Source organism: Erinaceus europaeus, chromosome 10 (genome assembly GCF_950295315.1).
Source record: "Erinaceus europaeus chromosome 10, mEriEur2.1, whole genome shotgun sequence".
NCBI classification, from domain to species: Eukaryota; Metazoa; Chordata; class Mammalia; order Eulipotyphla; family Erinaceidae; genus Erinaceus; species Erinaceus europaeus.
In genome coordinates, this window is record NC_080171.1 from 41,737,975 (window position 1) to 41,757,074 (window position 19,100).

At 38.8% G+C, this 19,100-nt stretch overlaps 1 protein-coding gene across 2 annotated transcripts in view; it reads left to right on the top strand.

Annotated features, from left to right (window-relative positions):
• KDM4C (lysine demethylase 4C) overlaps window positions 1-18,847 on the top strand; it is a 397,677-nt gene extending 378,830 nt beyond the window's left edge. For both annotated transcript variants that reach the window (XM_060199547.1, XM_060199548.1), the window contains 3 exons: window positions 10,195-10,314; window positions 13,623-13,715; window positions 17,765-18,847. In XM_060199547.1, coding sequence (XP_060055530.1) covers window positions 10,195-10,314; window positions 13,623-13,715; window positions 17,765-17,941 — 390 coding nt within the window. In that variant the 3' untranslated portion in view covers window positions 17,942-18,847. The remainder of the gene's footprint in view (window positions 1-10,194; window positions 10,315-13,622; window positions 13,716-17,764) is intronic.
• Window positions 18,848-19,100: the final 253 nt, after the last annotated feature.

The following is a 19,100-nucleotide window of genomic DNA, read 5'->3' on the forward strand; positions in this document are numbered from 1 at the left end:
ACTTAGATGATGCCACATCCCGACGAATATCTGGCGGGGCGATGTTGCTAAGAACTGGCAGCCATGGAACCGGGGTGGAACGAATGGTTCCAGAAATGATCCTCATGGAGGAATATAATTTGGAATCGACCAAGTGGACGTGGGGGCTACGGAACCATACTGGGGCACAGTATTCTGCAGTGGAATAGCATAATGCCAGAGATGATGATCGTAGTGTGGAAGCGCTCGCGCCCCATGAGGAGCTGGCCAGTCTTGCAATGATGTTATTCCTCGCGCCCACCTTTGCTGCAGTTTTTATGAGATGTTTGTGAAATGACAGAGTGCGATCGAGAGTAATGCCAAGATAGACTGGCTGGGCTTCATGCCGGATTCTCGTATCGTCAAGTTGCACATTAAGCTCACGCGAGGCCGAGGCATGGTGTAGAGGGAAAACAGATGGTACCATTTTTGCAGTGCTAGGGATTAGTCGCCATTTTTTACAGTAATCAGATATCAGAGACATGTCTTTCGTGAGTGTTTCCTCAAGGATGTCGAACTTGGATGCCTGAGTTGCACAGCAGATGTCATCGGCGTAGATGAACTTCCTTGAAGAAGTTTCTGGGAGGTCATTGATGTAAATATTAAATAGCGTAGGAGCCAGAACAGAGCCCTGGGGGAGGCCACTTGAGACAAGTCTCCATCTGCTAGACTTGTCACCCAGATGCACCCAGAATCTTCTGTTTTAGAGAAGAAACGATATAGTGTTGGCCACCCATGGAGGCAGGCATCTTGAGATCTTGACTAGGAGACCACGGTGCCAGACCGTGTCATAGGCTGCTGTGAGATCAACAAAGACAGCACCCGTCTTTAAATTCTTCTGGAATCCATTTTCAATGTAAGTTGAGAGGGCCAGGGCTTGTTCACAGGTAGATCTTCCTGGGTGGAAACCAGCTTGGGCGGGTGATAGGAATTTCTCTGTAAGATGAGAAATACGTGACAGAAGCAGCCTCTCAAGGAGTTTGTAACACACGGAGAGGAGAGAAATTGGTCTATAGCTGGTGGCCAGTGTTGGGTCTTTCTTTGGTTTCAAAACCGCTATTATCTTCGCAGGACGCCAAACTTTGGGCATAGACTCAGATTCCAAGATGTGGGACAGGAATGAAGCAAGCCACTTCTTTGCCGCGGGACCCTGGTTAAGAATGAGTTCTGGGGTGATGTTATCATAGCCAGCAGCTGTTCCCGGTTTAACCCTCATCAAAGTGTCTTCCAGTTCAGACAGTGTAAAGGGAGAGAGTTTTGGAGATGGACAAGATAACCGGAAGTGGGATGACCACTCATGGGAAATTTCTCTTTTCCAGACTGGGTCGATCTTAGCACGTCCAACTTGAGTTAGGTGACTGGCCACTGAGTTTGGAGATACGGGAGGATGGGAGACGGGAGGGGGTTGGCTACCGGCACCCAGTCTGTGAAGAAGCTTCCAGGCCTTCCTACTTAAGTGGGTGAAGTTCAGACTTTCCGTGAATTGTTGCCAGCTGGCTTGGCGTGCTGCATCCAGGGAGGCAATGAGATGGTCAGCCACATCTGGGTCGCTCAACTCATCATACTGCTTTAGTAGTTGCTCGCATTCAGCATCAAGACAAGGCGAATAGTTAGCATGTCTCCCACGAGGAATGGCTTGGGAAGCTGCTTTGAAGATGGCTTGGTGGAAGCGCCTGTAGGAATCTTCAGAGGGGATGGAGTTAATTGGAATTGCAGGAATAGATTTGTTGGTAAGATCAGTGAACAGACGCCAGTTTGCTTTCCGAAAGTTCCATCTTAGTTTCTCCAAGCACAGAATCAGTGGGAGCTGGAGACCAATGTGGATGATAGCTGGGCGGTGATGACTGTGCTGGAAGATCTTGAGAACTTGTCTCGTAGTGGGAAAGGCTTGGCCGTTGACTGTGCTAATCCAGCACAGGTCGGGTGACGAGTCTTTATTCCATCTAGCACTGTGAAAAGAGCCTGGTTGTTTGGGATCGTATAATAGGGAGAGGTCATTCGCTGACGCCCAGTCGGCTAAGATAGAGCCGTCAGCACGAGTGGAGGAATATCCCCAGTCTTGGTGATGACTATTAAAGTGATATAATGAGTGGTGATATAATGCATGTATAAGACCTTGGTTTAACATTAAAAAAGAGAGAGTTCTTGATTCATGGCTAAGTTCATAGTTGCTGCATAGTTATGACATTAAAGAATTAAATGTGCAGTACCCTCCACCACAATCTTTAAACCACCCTGTGCCCTTCCCATTTCCCACCACACAATCTAATGTTTATAGCAAAAGTCTGGGTGAGTGGCCTGTTACTGAATAAATAGCACTAGTAGCAGGGAGCTCATTACCCATTAATTGCTATAATTAATAAGAAGTATGCACTTCTGTCTCTGAAATACCCCCAACACCACTTGACATTGACCCACTCAGAATGTTTTCTCAGGTTTAAAGACACAGTACTTGAAACCCAGCCTGATGGCAACTCTTTGTTTCTTTGATCTGGCCACCATTGAAAACTTAACCACTGCAGCTAGGAAGAAGGTTAAATGAATTATTTATGCAACTATTAAAACTCATCTTTTAAAAAAATATTTATTCCCTTTTGTTGCCCTTGTTGTTTATCATTATTGCTATTATTGGTGTTATTATTGTTGGATAGGACAGAGAGAAGTTGAGAGAGGAGGGGGAGAGAAAGATAGACACCTGCTTCACTGCCTTTGAAGTGACTCCCCTGCAGATGGGGAGCTGGGAGCTCGAACCAGGATCCTTATGTTGGTCCTTGTGCTTTGCACCACTTTTGCTTAACCCACTGCGCTACCACCCGACTCCTGAAACTCATGTTTTCAAAGGATATTTACTGGCACAATATAATAAATGGAAAAAACATTCTCAAAATTGTATATACAGTATGATCCCAATTATGTATAAAATATAAATATGCAAAGGAAAAATTATCTAAGGAAATGCATCAAAGTGTTACTGATTATCTGTGGAGAGTATAATCATAGATGATTATGATTTCAACTTTATCACATTCTTATAGTTTCTATATGAGTATGTTTTATTTTTATAATCAGTAAAAAAAAGTTTTTTTAAAAAAAACATCTGAACCCCCTCAAAGAATTTTCTGTGTAGTTACTCCTATCCTCTAATTCTTCTTTTTTTTTTAAATTATTTTAATTTTGCCCTTCTATTGAGTTAACCTTGATTTGCAATATTATATATATCTTAGGAGTATAGTTTCACTGTGTGTTTGTGTAACTCACCACACACTCACTCCCAAAGGTCTGTGCCATCATACCAAATGGAACTCTCCCATTTGTTGTCTCCCTCACACCACCCCTCCTTTCTGATAACCAGCATAGTTTTCAGAGTCCTAAGAGTCAGTTACTATTATTTTTGCAAGTTATTTTGTTTTAGTCATGTACAGTCTTTTTTTTTTTTTTCTTTCTCCAGGGTTATCACTAGGTCTTGGTGCCTGTACTATGAATCTACTGCTTTTTTTTTTTTTTAATAGTACAGAGAAATTGAGAGGGATAGGGGAGATAGAGGGGACAAAACCACCTGCAGACCTGCTTCACCACTTGTGAAGAGACAAACACCCCCCTTGCAGGTAGGGTGCTTGGGGCTTGAACCAGGATCCTTGTGCAAGTTCTTGCAGTTCATACTATGTGCGCTTAACCCGGTGCACCATCACCCAGTCCCTGCAATGTAAATTTTTTAATTGATATGATAAAATGTTGTTCACCTCTTGCATTTTAACCTCTGCTATTAAAAAAAGGTGGGGGGGATCTGTCCTATATATATATATGGAGATATCCTCTTTTCTTCCCCCAGTACCATATTTGAGATAAATCCTGAGATACATATCTAATAGCATCTGCAGGAAAGGTAGGAGGAGGGTGCTGGAGCCCAGGAAGGCACTTAGGAACAGTGTTGACTGCACTCCACAACTGGAAGGACTGAATGTGTAGCAGGAACCTACTGTACCTCTTTACCTTAACTACAGTCCTGTCCAGGAGGTTGACACTTGTTACCTTATCCATAAAATGGTGAATTACTATTGGGATTAGTGAAATATAAGTATAAAGAAAGCAGGTGATGTGGTGGCCACCCAGATTTTGTTTGTGAGTATGGTGATGGCTATGGATTTCATGTTAGGTGCTGGTTAGAGCAGATCCCTAAGCACAAGACTCCCAATAACAGTTTGAAATTGTATGTCTTCCATATTTTTAGAAAGGTTAACATTGCTAGAAGACTGATATGAAAAGGATATTTAAACATACAAATCTCTTTTTCAAGTAGTTTGTATATGTGTCACTTTAAGAGGAGTTGGGCCTGTTTTGGCTTCTGATATGGTGAGGCACTGACCTTACAATCATTTGAGTTGGACCTGTTTTGGCTTCTGATATGGTGAGGCATTGACCTTACAATCATTTGAAATCATTCTTTTGACTTCTAGAGAAAGGGTTCTGGGTTCTTCTCGGAATAGTTAATGGAATAGCTTACCTAACTCTGGAAACCTAGTAAAGTCAATCTGCTTTTGTCAGGGCCCTCTATATTATAGATCATGTATATCTTGATTCTTCAACTACACTCTACATTCCTTGAAAGGAAAAACTCTGAAAGGATTATTTCTCTTAGTTTTCCTGATGCTTATTGCAGTGCCAAGCACAGAGAAAGACAGTTGATGCCTGACTAGGTGTGTGTGTATGTGAGGAGGGGGGTTGATGACAGACAGGAAAGAAAGGAGGAGGTCTCCCTTACAAGCCAGTTAGCTCCCTGATGTCACCTCTGTTTCTACTGTCTATTCTATGCTTCCTTATTTCAAAAGAACCAGAAAGATAATTTCTAAAAGAAATTGCATAACTTCTGTACATTTTGTTCTTTTTACAGATTTTTCATGTCAGAATCATACCTATTTCTAACACATAAAGATGTAATTCTAGAAATATATCTCTAGAGCTTAATGCTATAGCAATTAAGAATAATAAAAGTCACCATCTTTGGGGCTTTAGTGACTCTTTCTTGGCCTATAAGAGAAGGAAGGAAAGTGTATACTTAGAAATTAACACCCCTAACACCCCCTGCCCTAAGGAAGTCACCAAGAAGCATCCATACTGAAATGTTGAGGTTTCTTTGACTAATATGGAACACAGATATTCCTCAGTGCAGGAGTATTCTGTGTTTTCTTTCAGGTATATTAGAAGACCCTCACTGTAAGAAAAGACACTGTCAGAAGAAATGGCATGAAATTAGTTCTTTCTTTGTGGTAGAGTACATAGTTTACTCTAGAGGATAATGCACTTTGGGAAGTATCTTCAAACCTGATTCATAACCTGAATGCCAGATTGAGAGATCATACAGCTTGGAACCCCACTTTGGAGTGTCTGTAGTAGCTAAGAAAAGATTAACTGTACTTAAGAAATGACTTTCATGTTAATATTTCAAAGCTGATGAAGTTAACTTTATAAATAGTTTATATGTCTTTTAACCATGTGATCCCTATTCTAGAAGTCTAAGAATGTAATCAGTAATTTGGGATGGTTTTTCTCATATGCCCTTTAAACTAGAATTGAGTGCTTTGGGAAGCCCTTTGGTTTTATAGCCCACCATTAAATGAATGGTTTCTTTCTCTTTATCTTATTTTATTTATAAAAAGGAAACACTGACAAAACCATAGGATAAGAGAGGTACACCTCCACATAGTTCCCACCACCAGAACTCCGTATCCCATCCCCTCCCTTGATAGCTTTCCTATTCTTTAACCCTTTGGGAGTATGGACCTAAGGTCATTGTGGGATGCAGAAGGTGGAAGGTCTAGCTTCTGTAATTGCTTCCCTGCTGAACCTGGATGTTGACAGGTCAATCTGTTACTTCCAGCCTGCCTCTCTCTTTCCCCAATGGGGCAGGGTTCTACGGAATCGGAGCTCCAGGACATATTGGTGGCGATGTCTGTCTAGGGAAATAAATGGTTTCTTTGCAGGATCTGCAGTCTTCTAGACCAGCAGTGACATATCCACTAGGAATGCAAAAGAACAGGCTCAGAACGCAGGTAGAAAAATGGGGACTGCTCGGCTAGACTGTGCAGACCAGGCCACAGATCTGGTCTAGGAAGGACAGGGTCCCCTCTGATGTGCGGTTAGACTGGACAAGACTCTGCCATTAGAATGTGGTTGCTACTGCTGCTCACTAACAACATTCTCTTGTCTATTATTCTTCTGCATCTCTATTCACAGGTTCTTTATCCTTGGCAACTTTAGCCTGCTCACGAGGCTCCTGTTCATGTCTGCTGCCAGGGACACTGGACATGGGTTTATCTGGCATTTTTCCTGAGTGTGTAATGACAGAGTATCTCTGCTTCCCACTGAAACTCTGAAGAGAAGGGAATCAGGTGCTGGGCAGCCAAACAAATGACAGATAGCTGGCGTGATTTGTACATGGCTTTCAGTCAGTCTTATTAATTCTTGTCAGAATCTAGTAATGAACAGTTGGTTATCCTTCAAATGCCAGCAGTTGTTGGTATCAGTTTGCTCACAGCTACTTAAACATTTTTCCCCAGGGAGATTGTCAGAGGCACCAAGCTATATATCCATTAACTACTGGGAATTCATGCACAGTGTCTTTATCTGATACAACTGGACTAATAGACAAGGCTGCCTGTTCTGTGTTTTATTTATACTTATGAGAAAAGGTGGGACTTTATGAGGAGGCAAGACTAGTAGCTTTCAAAGATAACCACTTGTAGAAATCTCTCTCAAAGGACATAGGAAGAGTTATAAAAGCACAGTGACTTAATGCAAATGCTCATCGGCAGTTGGGCTGTATTATATAGATAGTAAAGTAGAGGAGTAGTCCACTTTTGACTGTGCTTCTGTCTTTAATTTTCACATCATCTACTTAGTACTCTAACTCCAGCTATCACTGGACCCAAAGCTTGGAATAGTGGAGAGGAAGTGTTAGGGGAGTACTCACTGCAAACTCTAGTATACTTCTGCTTTCAGGTATATATTTTGCAGTAGTTTACGGATACGTGTGAACATATGCTCTCTCTCACAGAAACTGGTGTGTATCTAGGTTTTGGGACTTTGTTAGAAAGTGAACCACCTGAGATGGAATTAGAGTATACTATGAAAGGAAAGGTCTCACCCGAGTAATGAAGCTGAAGGGTTGTCATTCCACACGTGAAGTCTCTGGACACAGTCTGAAGTGAAGCATGTTGAGGTGGCAATCGTTGTGTTGGTTAGGTTGTGATCGGCGGATGCAATATTATTTGATATGGATTGGGAGAGGCATATGGGAAAGTGGGCCCTATCCAATGGTTCCAGGACTGGGGGAAGTAGAGGCTCTATAGTGGAGATGTGAGGTTCCTGCTTTCTTAGGGTTCAAAAAGACAATCGATAATTAATGTTATCATCACATTATTTGGTAATTGGGTTAACTTTGAAAAGTCCTTTTGTTAGGGTTTGCTGTACAGTACCCAGTATCTTTGTATTTTTCCTTTCCTGTCCTTCTTTTTAAGTTCCACCTATGAGTGAGATCTAATTGCATTCATCTTTCTCTTTTTGATTTATCTTAAAGTCAGAACTGTCTTAGCGAGGACCTAATGTTCCTGTTTGAAGGTTCTTTGTTGTTGGTGACTAAATGGAACCTATAGTTTCCATATTTCCCAAGACCTTTTTTGATTTGTCTCTATTGGGATTAAAACAAGACCCAGTAAACAGAACTTCTTATTCTGTGTCATGAAAAACAATATAGAAAGACAGAGTTTGTAGATTATCTCCTTTATTACTAGTAAAGCAGGTACTGGAGAGTATGATTTACATCTATGAGCAACAGCTTTCTAATACCAGACCTTAGAATTAGCTCCCTAGTGCAGGTTGGCACAGGAAACCCTTGTCTCCTTTTTGTGGAAAGGTGGAGCAGCCTCCATCCTCATAGAAAATGGGAAAGTAAGGGGTTAAACTAGAAGTTACTAAATTTTCCTAGATTACAGTGCCCTGGGTATGTTACTTTTTTTTTTTTTTTTTGATGTACCTGTTGGCCAAAATAAATACCTAACAGTTCTACCAATTAAGGCCAAGGAACTTAATAATCATAATAATAATCTGGTTTCCTGACATGTGTCAGTGTTTTCCCTGAAAATACCCTGCTAAATTTTCATTTGGAAGGGAAAATAGAAAGTGAGGTGATAACCAGGGACCCATGTAGAATACATTTCTGTAGTCTACCCATTCAGTTCTGCATTTCCTCAGGCTAAATATTATGAAGGCCAAGAACAAACTTATTTTTCATTTGACTAAGTTAAATGCAGACTGTCAATTCTATGGAGCCTTCAAGCACTCAATTTTTTTCTGTCTATAGCTTTAACTGGAAGCATAATTCATAGTGATAAAAATGATTACCTGAGTCTTTCATGTGTATGCCAAGCCGAACAATAAAATGGCTACTTCTTCATAATGCCAAATTTCTATTAATATTGAAAAGTAATACATGGAGGATTTCTAGTTATAAACAACTGAATATTTCCTGTGTTTCCCTCTCATTTAGTTCTCAGAACCATTCCCAGTCTGCATTTACAGCTTGATTGCTCAAGTGTACATTTCAGTCAGTCAGATGTGCCTCATCAGTAAAAATACCAGCATTAGCAAAACATGAATTGCTAAGTGTGCAAAAAAAATTACCAAAGTAGTCAGGTGTTTAATTCCTTTGTATTGAAATTATATTGTGTTGCACTTAATGCATTTAAGGGTTTACATATTATATCACTAATAGCCTTTATTGTTACTTATGACTCCCCTCCTTTCCTTATCCTACCTTAAAGAATATGTACTATGGCAAAATACTGGGAAATTCACTCTAAATCGCCAACATAGAATTAGGTAGTGTTAAATAGAAGACCTGAAGTGAGAAGACTGCCTCTATCACTGTCTGAAGAAGGAAGAGAACTAATTTCTGACTGGGAGCTACCAGCAGAAGCATGCATGTTGGGGGAGGTCTAAGGGTCCTCAGAAGAGGCACACCAAACTGGACACAAACTCTCCTAGCTTCACCTGCTATGCTGTAGTCATCCTTTGTCTTCCTTCCTTATCTTTTTAATAGATATTTTATTTATTTATTTATTGAGTTGTCAGAAAAGTCATTCTGTATTTTTCTTTTTTCTTTTTTTTTCCTCCAGGCTTATTGCTGGGCTCGGTGCCTGCACCATGAATCCACCGCTCCTGGAGGCCATTTTTCCCCCTTTTGTTGCCCTTGTTGTTGTAGCCTCGTTGTGGTTATTATTATTGCCATTGTTGATGTTGTTCGTTGTTGGATAGGACAGAGAGAAATGGAGAGAGGAGGGGAAGACAGAGATGGGGAGAGAAAGACACCTGCAGACCTGCTTCACCACCTGTGAAGCGATTCCCCTGCAGGTGGGGAGCCGGGGGCTCGAACTGGGATCCTTACCACTCTGTATTTTTCTGTGATGCACAAATGTGTCATGACTTTTCTGACAAACCAGTATTTTAATCGGATGGATACAGAGAGACGGGAGCAGTGCTCAGCTCTGTGCTGGGGATTAAACCTAATACTCAGCTTCAAGCATGAAAGTGTTTTGTATAACCATTAAATTTCTGTCTCCCCAGCCCTCTCCTCCCTGTCTTTTCTTTAAGGTCTGCTAGCTCTGTTTTCACTCTGCTCCTTCTGCCCTATACCTCAACTCCACTTGCATGTCCCTTATTCACTCTCCCACTCAGAAATCTTGATGATTTAAAGGGGACTCTTTGGAGGCAGTTTCCTTGTCAGTAATTCATAATCATGTGACTATTGATAAAATGATTATGAAAATCAAATGAACTCTATGTTAAATCATTAGCTGGCTTATATTCCTTACTGAAAGTATTTTCCATGCATTTCCTATTTACCTTCTGAACAATTCTTTGTTGAACAGCAAATGTAAATGCTCCTTTTTATTTTTTCTTGCTTGGATTATGGTAGTTCCTTTGCAATTTTATGATGTAGGCTGGTTCTTTAAGTACTCTTTTGGCTCATATTTCTTCCCCTTAACACCCATGCAAGATCATAATCCATAAAACACAGAGGCAATAACTCCTTTTAATTGCTAGTAGTTCATCATTTGCTAAGTTCTAACTGCAGTTACTTAGACACTCGCCTTAGAAAGCTCATCTGTGTTTATTCCACAGAGCCGAGACTGTCTGAAGCTAGGCCCTCCTACTGAAGGAGAAGTTGTCCAAGTCAAGTGGCCTGATGGAAAACTCTATGGTGCTAAATACCTTGGCTCAAATGTTGCACACATGTACCAGGTGAGTGTTGCCCTATGTGTACTGACTGAAACAAGTAGGAGACATCAAAGGGCAGATAGCATTTTCAGCAATTCACCTGTAAAGGACTGCTTGTTTAATGAAAAGTACAACTAATAATTCTGCTCACTTGGGAACTGTTTACTCAAGTATGTATATAATTTTAAAATGAATTATACCTATCAAATAAAAAGTAAGTGAAGTTCTAATAAGGACAGCAGCATGGATGGCATGTGTAAATTTATATTAGTTAACATGGACATTTTAGAAGAAACTGATCTACTGGAATTAGTGTATTATAGTACTTTTGGTAAGTGAAAACAGGAAGATTGAAGTAAAAGGAGAAAAAGTAAGAAGGTCTAGGCCTGGTAAGTTAGAAACAGCTTAAGAATGAGAATGATAAAACTGCCAGTTTCAGCAGAGGATTTGTTCAAATACTGATAAGAGGCAAGGACTGAAATGGAAGAGTACATTAGAAGATACTGCATCAGAAACTGGAGTACAATGTAATTAAAAGTCTTCACAGAAGTTTAGAAAACTTAAGGAAGGAAATTTTTTTTATTTACAGTTTAGAAAAACAGTAATGGAGAATGAAGGGCATTTATACATACATCAGTGTGTGTGTGTGTGTGTGTATGTATGAGAGAGAGAGAGAGAAAGAGAGAAAGCTGTCTCTCTTTTGTATTAATGATAATGTTGGGTTGCAGGTTCAAGTCTTTTGTGTGGGAGTGGTGCTGGAGTTTATATTAGAATGTCCATAATTAAGCAGAATTTACAATTTGAAAGTACTAGCAGCTTCTAGAAATAAGCTTTTCTTCATTCAAACGAAATTAATTATATTTAAACAATAAATGAAAAAAATAAAAATTTTTACATGTAGCAATGCTGTTTGCTACATGGAAAGTATCATAATGAGGACATGTTGAAATTTAGGCTAATTAGTAATCAGAGTTTTAACTTTAGTTGAGTTTATGATCACCTATCAACATAGAACTATGAGCATATTTATAGACTCGATGAAAAAGTTAAGACATATTAAAAATTACCTCCCAAGCACAAGTAGTTTTAAATTCTTCATTAAATCAAGTAGCCTTTTAAGATAATTTTGTGTTTTGTGTCTCACTACTCAGCAATAAGCAAAGACATTTATAAAAATAGATACAACTTAAATACCTTCCGTATGGTGCTAAATACCCTATGTATTTACCTTTTGACCCTCACAGGAGGCCTGCGAAGTAGGTATTTTGATTCTAACTCTATACATGAGGAGAAATACAAGTGTTAGTGGATTTAATTTGTTTAAGGGCACATAAATGGTATTTTAAAAAATCAGAACTTACTCTCAGCTTTATACCTGACTTTAGTCCTGAGCTTTTTATTACTGGACAAACCAAGATGGTTATTACCATACCATACTTTATACTATATATGTACTTTATACTATGCCCACACCTACCTAAACCATTTAGATTTGTAATTACCCTTTTTTCTGTTAGAATGTTCAAATGACCTGAAACAGAAGAAGAATATGTCCATGTAGTTCTTGCTCAGATATCAGATTGTATCAATGAGATGACATCTTGGCCTAATTAAATATCAAACAAACTACTCTGCTAAAACTAGGTCAAGAAGAAAAGCTTCCCCATTTCAGCCTTCAGGGAAGTAACATGAGGAGTTTGCTTGTGGCCAAAATCTAATTTGACCCTATTGTTTGTAATCAAGTTAGCAGTACATAGATAATAAGTTTAACAGTATAGTTTATTTTCACTTTAATATCTTTAACTCCAGTGTTATATTATTGTTGTGTTGTGTTATGTTTTGTTTTGTTTCTGCTAGCATAGTGAAATTAAGTGGTATGGTCTGTATTTTAAATAGAAGTGAAGCATGACTTTATTTTTTGTACATATTCAGATTTGAAGTTGACATTAAAAACATCCTAAATATGTGATCGAGGAGCTGTTGGACTCTCAAAGATGAGATCCTGAGTTCAGTTTCTGGCATCACATGTGCCAGGCTGAGCCTTTACTTCTCTTTTTCTCTAATTAGTTAATTAGTTTTATCATTACTGTTATTTTTTTACCAGAGTACTGCTCAGCTCTGGCTTATGGTGATATTGGGGATCAAATTGGAGACCTCAAGAGCCTCGGGCATAAAAGTCTTGTATAATCATTGTGCTATCTCCCTAGCCCTCAATCTTTTTTTTTTATAAATATTTTTATATTTATTTTATTTATTCCCTTTTGTTGCCCTTGTTGTTTTCTTGTTGTAGTTATTACTGTTGTCATTATTGTTGTTGGATAGGACAGAGAGAAATGGAGAGAGGAGGGGAAGACAGAGGGGGAGAGAAAGATAGACACCTGCAGACCTGCTTCACCGCTTGTGAAGCGACTCCCCTGCAGGTGGGGAGCCAGGGCTTGAACCGGGATCTTTATACTGGTCCTTGTGCTTTGCGCCACCTGCACTTAACCCGCTGCGCTACAGCCCGACTCCCGCCCTCAATCTTTTTTGCAATTCTATATGGTTCAGTTAATGATAATGTTTTATTAGAACTAAATATTGAACATTTTTGTATAAGGTTTTTGTGCGTTAAAACTTACATGGAAGAACAGTCAGTTTGAATAGTTTTAATTGAATCTTCTGAAACAATCTAGGTTTCTATTCACCAATGTCATTTACTCTTTTTTTTTTCTGACAAAATCTCCTAAAATACTGAATAAAAAAGCTTATTAAATTTTATTTGCTTCCATTTGATTTCTTTGAAAAAAGTTTTAAACATTGCCATTGTAGATCTAACATTTTCATATATTAATTGATTGATTTGCATGTTACAAGTTTGAGAACATGAGATTTTCCTTGATTGATTGGATTTGACAAAAGTCCTGAAAGTATGTAATTTGCAAGAACTTAAGAAACAATTTGGGAAGGGTTGCAAGAGAAACAAAGGCTACTAGCAGGCCCCACTAGTTTTAATGCTAAATTGGTCACAGTCTTATCTTCTGGATTATATCACTGGAGCAGCAGCTACTTTTCTTTGTTTTTGCTTCAAGGACATATATTTTTCTTATCACATATTCCATGACACTCTTTTTGGGGAAAATTTGGCACCTTTGAAAACATTTTGTTCTTGGTTTATTGATAGCTTTTCTTCTTTCCTCAGCCACTGGCTTAGTTCTGTTTTGAGTAATTTTTTCCTGTAGTAAAGGGGAACCCTGAAAAAAAACTGATTGATACTGGTTTGTTTCTTTCATATATATACCACAGTGTCATCACCTTCTTCTCCACCACCTCCACCCCCCTTTTTTTTTCATTAGGTTGAATTTGAAGATGGATCCCAGATAGCAATGAAGAGAGAGGACATCTATACTTTGGATGAAGAGTTACCCAAAAGAGTGAAAGCCCGGTTTGTAAGTACTGACAGCTGTCATTTGGGAATTTGTCACATGGGTCTCTCATTCTTTCCCTACACCCAGTATAGGTATAATTGGGCCTTGGATTGATTTTGGAGAAAATCAGTGAAACTTGCTTCATTGAAATGTACTAAATTCACACCTTAAAGTTGACCCCAAATAGGGTAACTAGTGTGTGTTCCTTAGTTTTCCTAGTGAATTTGAATAATGTCTTTCTGTGTTGGTATGTATTGCCATACCAAAAAGGTTTTTGAATAGTGTTCTTTGAAAGGTGCTGGGAACATGCAAAGATACCATTAAGGCACTTAGTGTTTTGTTACTAGAAGCAGCATTAAAAGAAAGCATTTAGTATTAAAGAGACTTAGCCTATCTGAATGTCTAACTTCCTGTATAACTTATGTTATATTGATTAACTTCTCCCTCAGGAGGAGCTCATTATTGTTTGTCTCAGCTCATAATTAAACTGAATTCCAGGTTTCATACCAAAAGGCATAAGCAAATCCCAAAAAGGACTTAAGGGATAAAAAAGGAATTTTTTTTAAGACTTATATTTATGAGTGAGATGGAGACCAGAGACCCATATATGCAAGGAATGCCCTCTACCCTCTAAACTACTTCTGGTTGTCTAAGGCAGTTAATAATACATTGATTATCTTAAGTACTGTATATACCATGACAAGTTAAGTAAATGTGAACAAATAATCAAAATTGAAGTTGTTAAAAATATCATTTATATATCGTAGTTGTCATTATTGTATCATAAAATGTTTAGTGGACCCTGAAATGAAGTCAGTTTTCCTCATTTAGAACTTCATCTACTGCATCTTCAAGGTGATAAAACTGAACAAAGGAAGTTGAATGAATGCAATATTTATGATAAATTTTTCCCTAAATAAATGGTTACCTTAGTTTTTAGGGTATGATTATAATATACTTTTCTTCAGCGACTGAATTATGGTAGATTAATACTGGAAAACCATGACTTATCTTGAATATTTAGTTGTATATCTATCAGGTGCCATCTTGAGAACATGACAGCTGCATCAGGTGTGAATGAATTAGTGCACTATTACCCACTCAGTGAAAGCGTTGGCCTATCAAGGACCCACATATCTTAAAAAAAGATTAATCACCAGAAAATAAAGATTAGGGAAAGAGAAAATAACACGTTTCTATTACGAAGACATCAACTACCCTTGACAAAGAGCTAGACAAACAAAAAAGCTCACATATTTGTCAACATGTAGGTCTTGTAATCTTTTGAGAACAACTTTCTGTTTTGAGATGCTAGGTGTATGTTATTTTATGTCCCTATATCCCATAGATACACCTCCCTTGCCTTTACTTATAATCACTTAAAATTCTAGAGGATGGAAGATAGAGTAGGTAGCTATCTGTAAGTCTCTCAAATTTTTGTTGTCTTAATTCATGTCTGGTTAAGCATCCCACCAGATGGGGCTTGTGCATTTCCAACGTGTTTTTTTTTTTAATCACATGAAAAGAAAGCTCACTGCTTTCTTTCTGATCATAATCTCTTTGTTCCATAATAAATTTGGCTTCAATATCAGGGTACCTTCCCTTGTGGCTTTATTTGTACATAGCTCCTGAATTCTAAGCTCCATTCCTCTGAACAATCAGCACCAACATTCAGTTATCCTTTAAAAGTTTTCAGAGAAAAATAGTCTATCTTAAAAATATTTTATTTAAAACACATACAGATACACATTTACATCTCATGCACATATACAAAGAATGTAGCCTGCTGTGTTAAACAGTTGAGCCTAGTAGAAAATGTCTTTAGGAACAAAAGCTCACAGTCACTAAGGCAGTTTACCACCACTGTTTTTATCGTTTCAGAGACTTGTGCATTTACATCATAGCCAACACATTTTCCCTTCCAGTTAGTATATAACCCTCTGGCCCCGTGGTAGTCTGTGACCCTTTTTTTTTTTTTTTTTTTCCAGTTAGTGGAACAAATCTAATTGGAAAAACTCATTGATGGAAGGTATTTTATGATTAAAGAATTATCTTGGCTTTTAAAATTTTTCTATTATTTTTTTTTTTATGGGTTAGCAGTTCCCAATGTGAGGCTCTCATGTTTTAATGGCTTCTGCTCACCCAGATATACAGACATGGGAAGAAATTTTTCAAAAGAGTCAGCAGTCCACCTCCTTGATTGTGCTGGGTTCTTTGCCACTAACTTCAGAAACAGCCCCATTACCTTTTATTGTCTCACAGAATAACCGTAGCAACAGTGCATAATTAACTAGAGTGGCTGGTAAATCGGTTTTATTATTGTATTTGAGAAGCTGACTTTTGCTGTTCTCACACAGTGGCACTGCTTCATGGGCATTTATTTCCTCCTTTGATGACTTTAGCCCTTTAAAAGGGAAAGATTACTTAAAGCAAGCACTTGGCCAAGAATGAATGATATAAAAATGTTTTCTCTTAATAGCAAAAGATACCCAACCAACCCTCAGTCTCCTAGTTTTCTTCCTAAGTGAAACTAGATGTTTAGGGGAATTTCTGGTAGCAGCTTGTTACCCTGAGTAACCAACTCATGAACTGGTACAGAGCCTGCCCAACTTTGTACTGATCTTTTGTTTTTATTTCAGTATTATTTTTAAATATTTTTATTTTGGCTAGGAGGAGATGGGAAAAGGGGGGGGGAGATGCCTGCAGTACTATTTCATCATTCGTGAAGCTTCTTTCCCTGCAGATGGGGACCAGGAGCTTGAACCATGGTAGAAATGGGCCAGAGTTAGCTCATCAGATATGACATGTATCTTGCCACAAGTGAGGCTCAGGCATCCCATGGTAGTGCCACAACACTTGGGGAAACTCTGGTATTGTGCAGCCTCTGCCATTCTGTCCTGCTATGTGTGTTTAAATTAAAATAAAAAAACTGATCCAAGAGCAGTGAAATCACACATCAGGCCCCAAGTACACACACACATAGACAAAAACAAAAGCATAGGTACTTGTAGGTACAGTGATCTTGGATAGGCTGAAGACAAGAGGAAGTTTACAATGAGTTAGGTTCTTGACCAGTAAAACTGGGACATCAAAGCCTCAGGCATAGGAGAGTGTTTGCATAACCATTATACTATCTCTCCCCTGCCCTCATGCCCTCAGCTTCTTCTTCTTCTTCTTCTTCTAGCGTTTGCCCTTCTTCCGTAGCCAGTCAACAGCGTCAGGTTGAGCGTGATGTAAAGTTTCGAGACCTCCTTTGAATCTGGAGAGGTGGCGGTCGTTGACTATGTGGGTCATAGTCTGTCTGTAGCCCTCAGCAATCATTTCTAATTCACCACTACTCTGAGGCTTTGAAGTCCCAGGTTCAGTCCCCAGCACCATCATAACTGAGCAGTACTCTGGTGAAAAACAAGCAAACAAACAAACAAAAATAATGATTGTTGGCTAAGGAGTTAGCACAGCATATTATGCAATAGACTTTTACTTCTCTTTTTTTCTTTTTTTATTAGGGAATTAATGTTTTACATTCAACAGTAAGTACAATAGTTTGTACATGCATAACATTCCCCAGTTTCCCATATAACAATACAACCCCCACTAAGTCCTCTGAAACATACTTTTACTTCTGTGGCTTGGAGGTTCCAGGTTCAATACCAGCACTTCTATAAGCCAGAGTTGAGCAGTGCTCTATTTGATTGTTGACAAATTAATCAAAAACCTAGTTGTTCAGGAACCAGAAGGGAAATGAAGAGCAAGGGAGATATGAATGAGATTTTATTCATGCTGTTGTTAGGGAAAGTCCTTGGAGTAGAGGAGGGAATAAATTGGAGATCTTGAAGGAAGTAGAAAAAAGTAGGCTCAGTGGAAGCATGGGGCTGAGGGGTGTGTGTGTGTGTGTGTGTGTGTGTGTGTGTGTGTGTGTGTGTGTGTTATGTCTACAAAGCCTTCATGGAGCCCTTCTTCCTCGGACCAGATCTGGCCCCTATTTCCAACCCCCCCCCCCCCGTCCCCTGTCCATTTTTGTGGTGGTCAAATACCATCTACCTTTGCAGTGTAACACTAGCTCTTTTTAGTCCACAGCATCTGATATGCGATTTGAAGATACATTTTATGGAGCAGACATAATTCAAGGGGAGAAAAAGAGACAAAGGGTACTGAGTTCCAGATTTAAGAACGAATATGTGGATGACCCAGTGTACCGCACTTTTTTGAAGAGCTCTTTCCAGAAGAAGTGTCAGAAGAGACAATAGTCTACAATGCTACAGAGAAGTTTGGCCAGAAGAGGATAGATAAAAATACAGCCTTAGGGCTGTGCCATATGTTTCACTTGGGTAGATGATGGAGTATGTCTCTGACAGTGGGAAATTATACTTCTCAGAGATTGGTCACCAAAGCCACACAATACACATACTGTCAGTTGATTACAGCAATCTGGAGTCATCCACTACTCTGCTTTCACCTGTGAGCAATTGTCTTTTATTAACCCAAAGATTTTTTTTCTAAGGAAATAGTGACTTGCCCGCCAAAAAAACCACTGCCAGAGAGGAAATGGGTCCACATATGCCCAAGTAACGAAACACACAGAGACTTTTCTCTCCCAACACCAGTAGTGGGAGCTTGATACCCAGGGTTGGTGAAGATGGGGAATAATTTATATATTTTCCACAGTCAGGGATGGATTCTCACTTGTTTGTTTTAAATAGCAGTTTTTATAAAACATTTTTTAAAACACAAATGGCATGTAAGGTAATGAGATTTACCCTTGTGCTATCTGTATTTCCCTGTACAGAACTTTTACATTTTTTTATATCCCTGTTACTTTTGATTGTGTCTGATGAGAACTGAGTTTGTTGGTCTTTGTGAAATTTTTGACTCTTGAGAAAGAATTCTTATGAATTGTATGGGAATTTTATATATTTAATGAGGGAGATGTGGGACTGTTATTTTTGAACACTTTTTTTCATAATACATATTCTTAGTAGATATTTATAAAATGTTTCTTTCATTGTGTGTTTGTAAGATTAGAAAATTAGAAAAATATGACTTATTTAAAGAAATATGCTCTAATGCATAGTTTTGAACTAGTATGATTTTTCATTTTTAGAACAGCCTGAACATGTACTGGTGTTTAAAAATAAAAATTTCCTTTTTCTCTGGTTCTGTCTTGGTTTTTTGTCTAGGTCTAAATCAGTAGGGAGACAAGTTTCATTTGGGATCTGACTATAAAGATAAACGAGGGATTTCCAGGCCCTTTTTCAGCCACACAGGCCTTTTCACATAACTGGAAATATTGTCACACTGATGACAATACCATTAAGGATAAAGGCTCTTCTGCCTGCCACGGTGCCAGATGAAGTGTTTTCCTCATATATCTCTCTCCCCCTACCTCTCCCCACCCTTGTCCTGGAA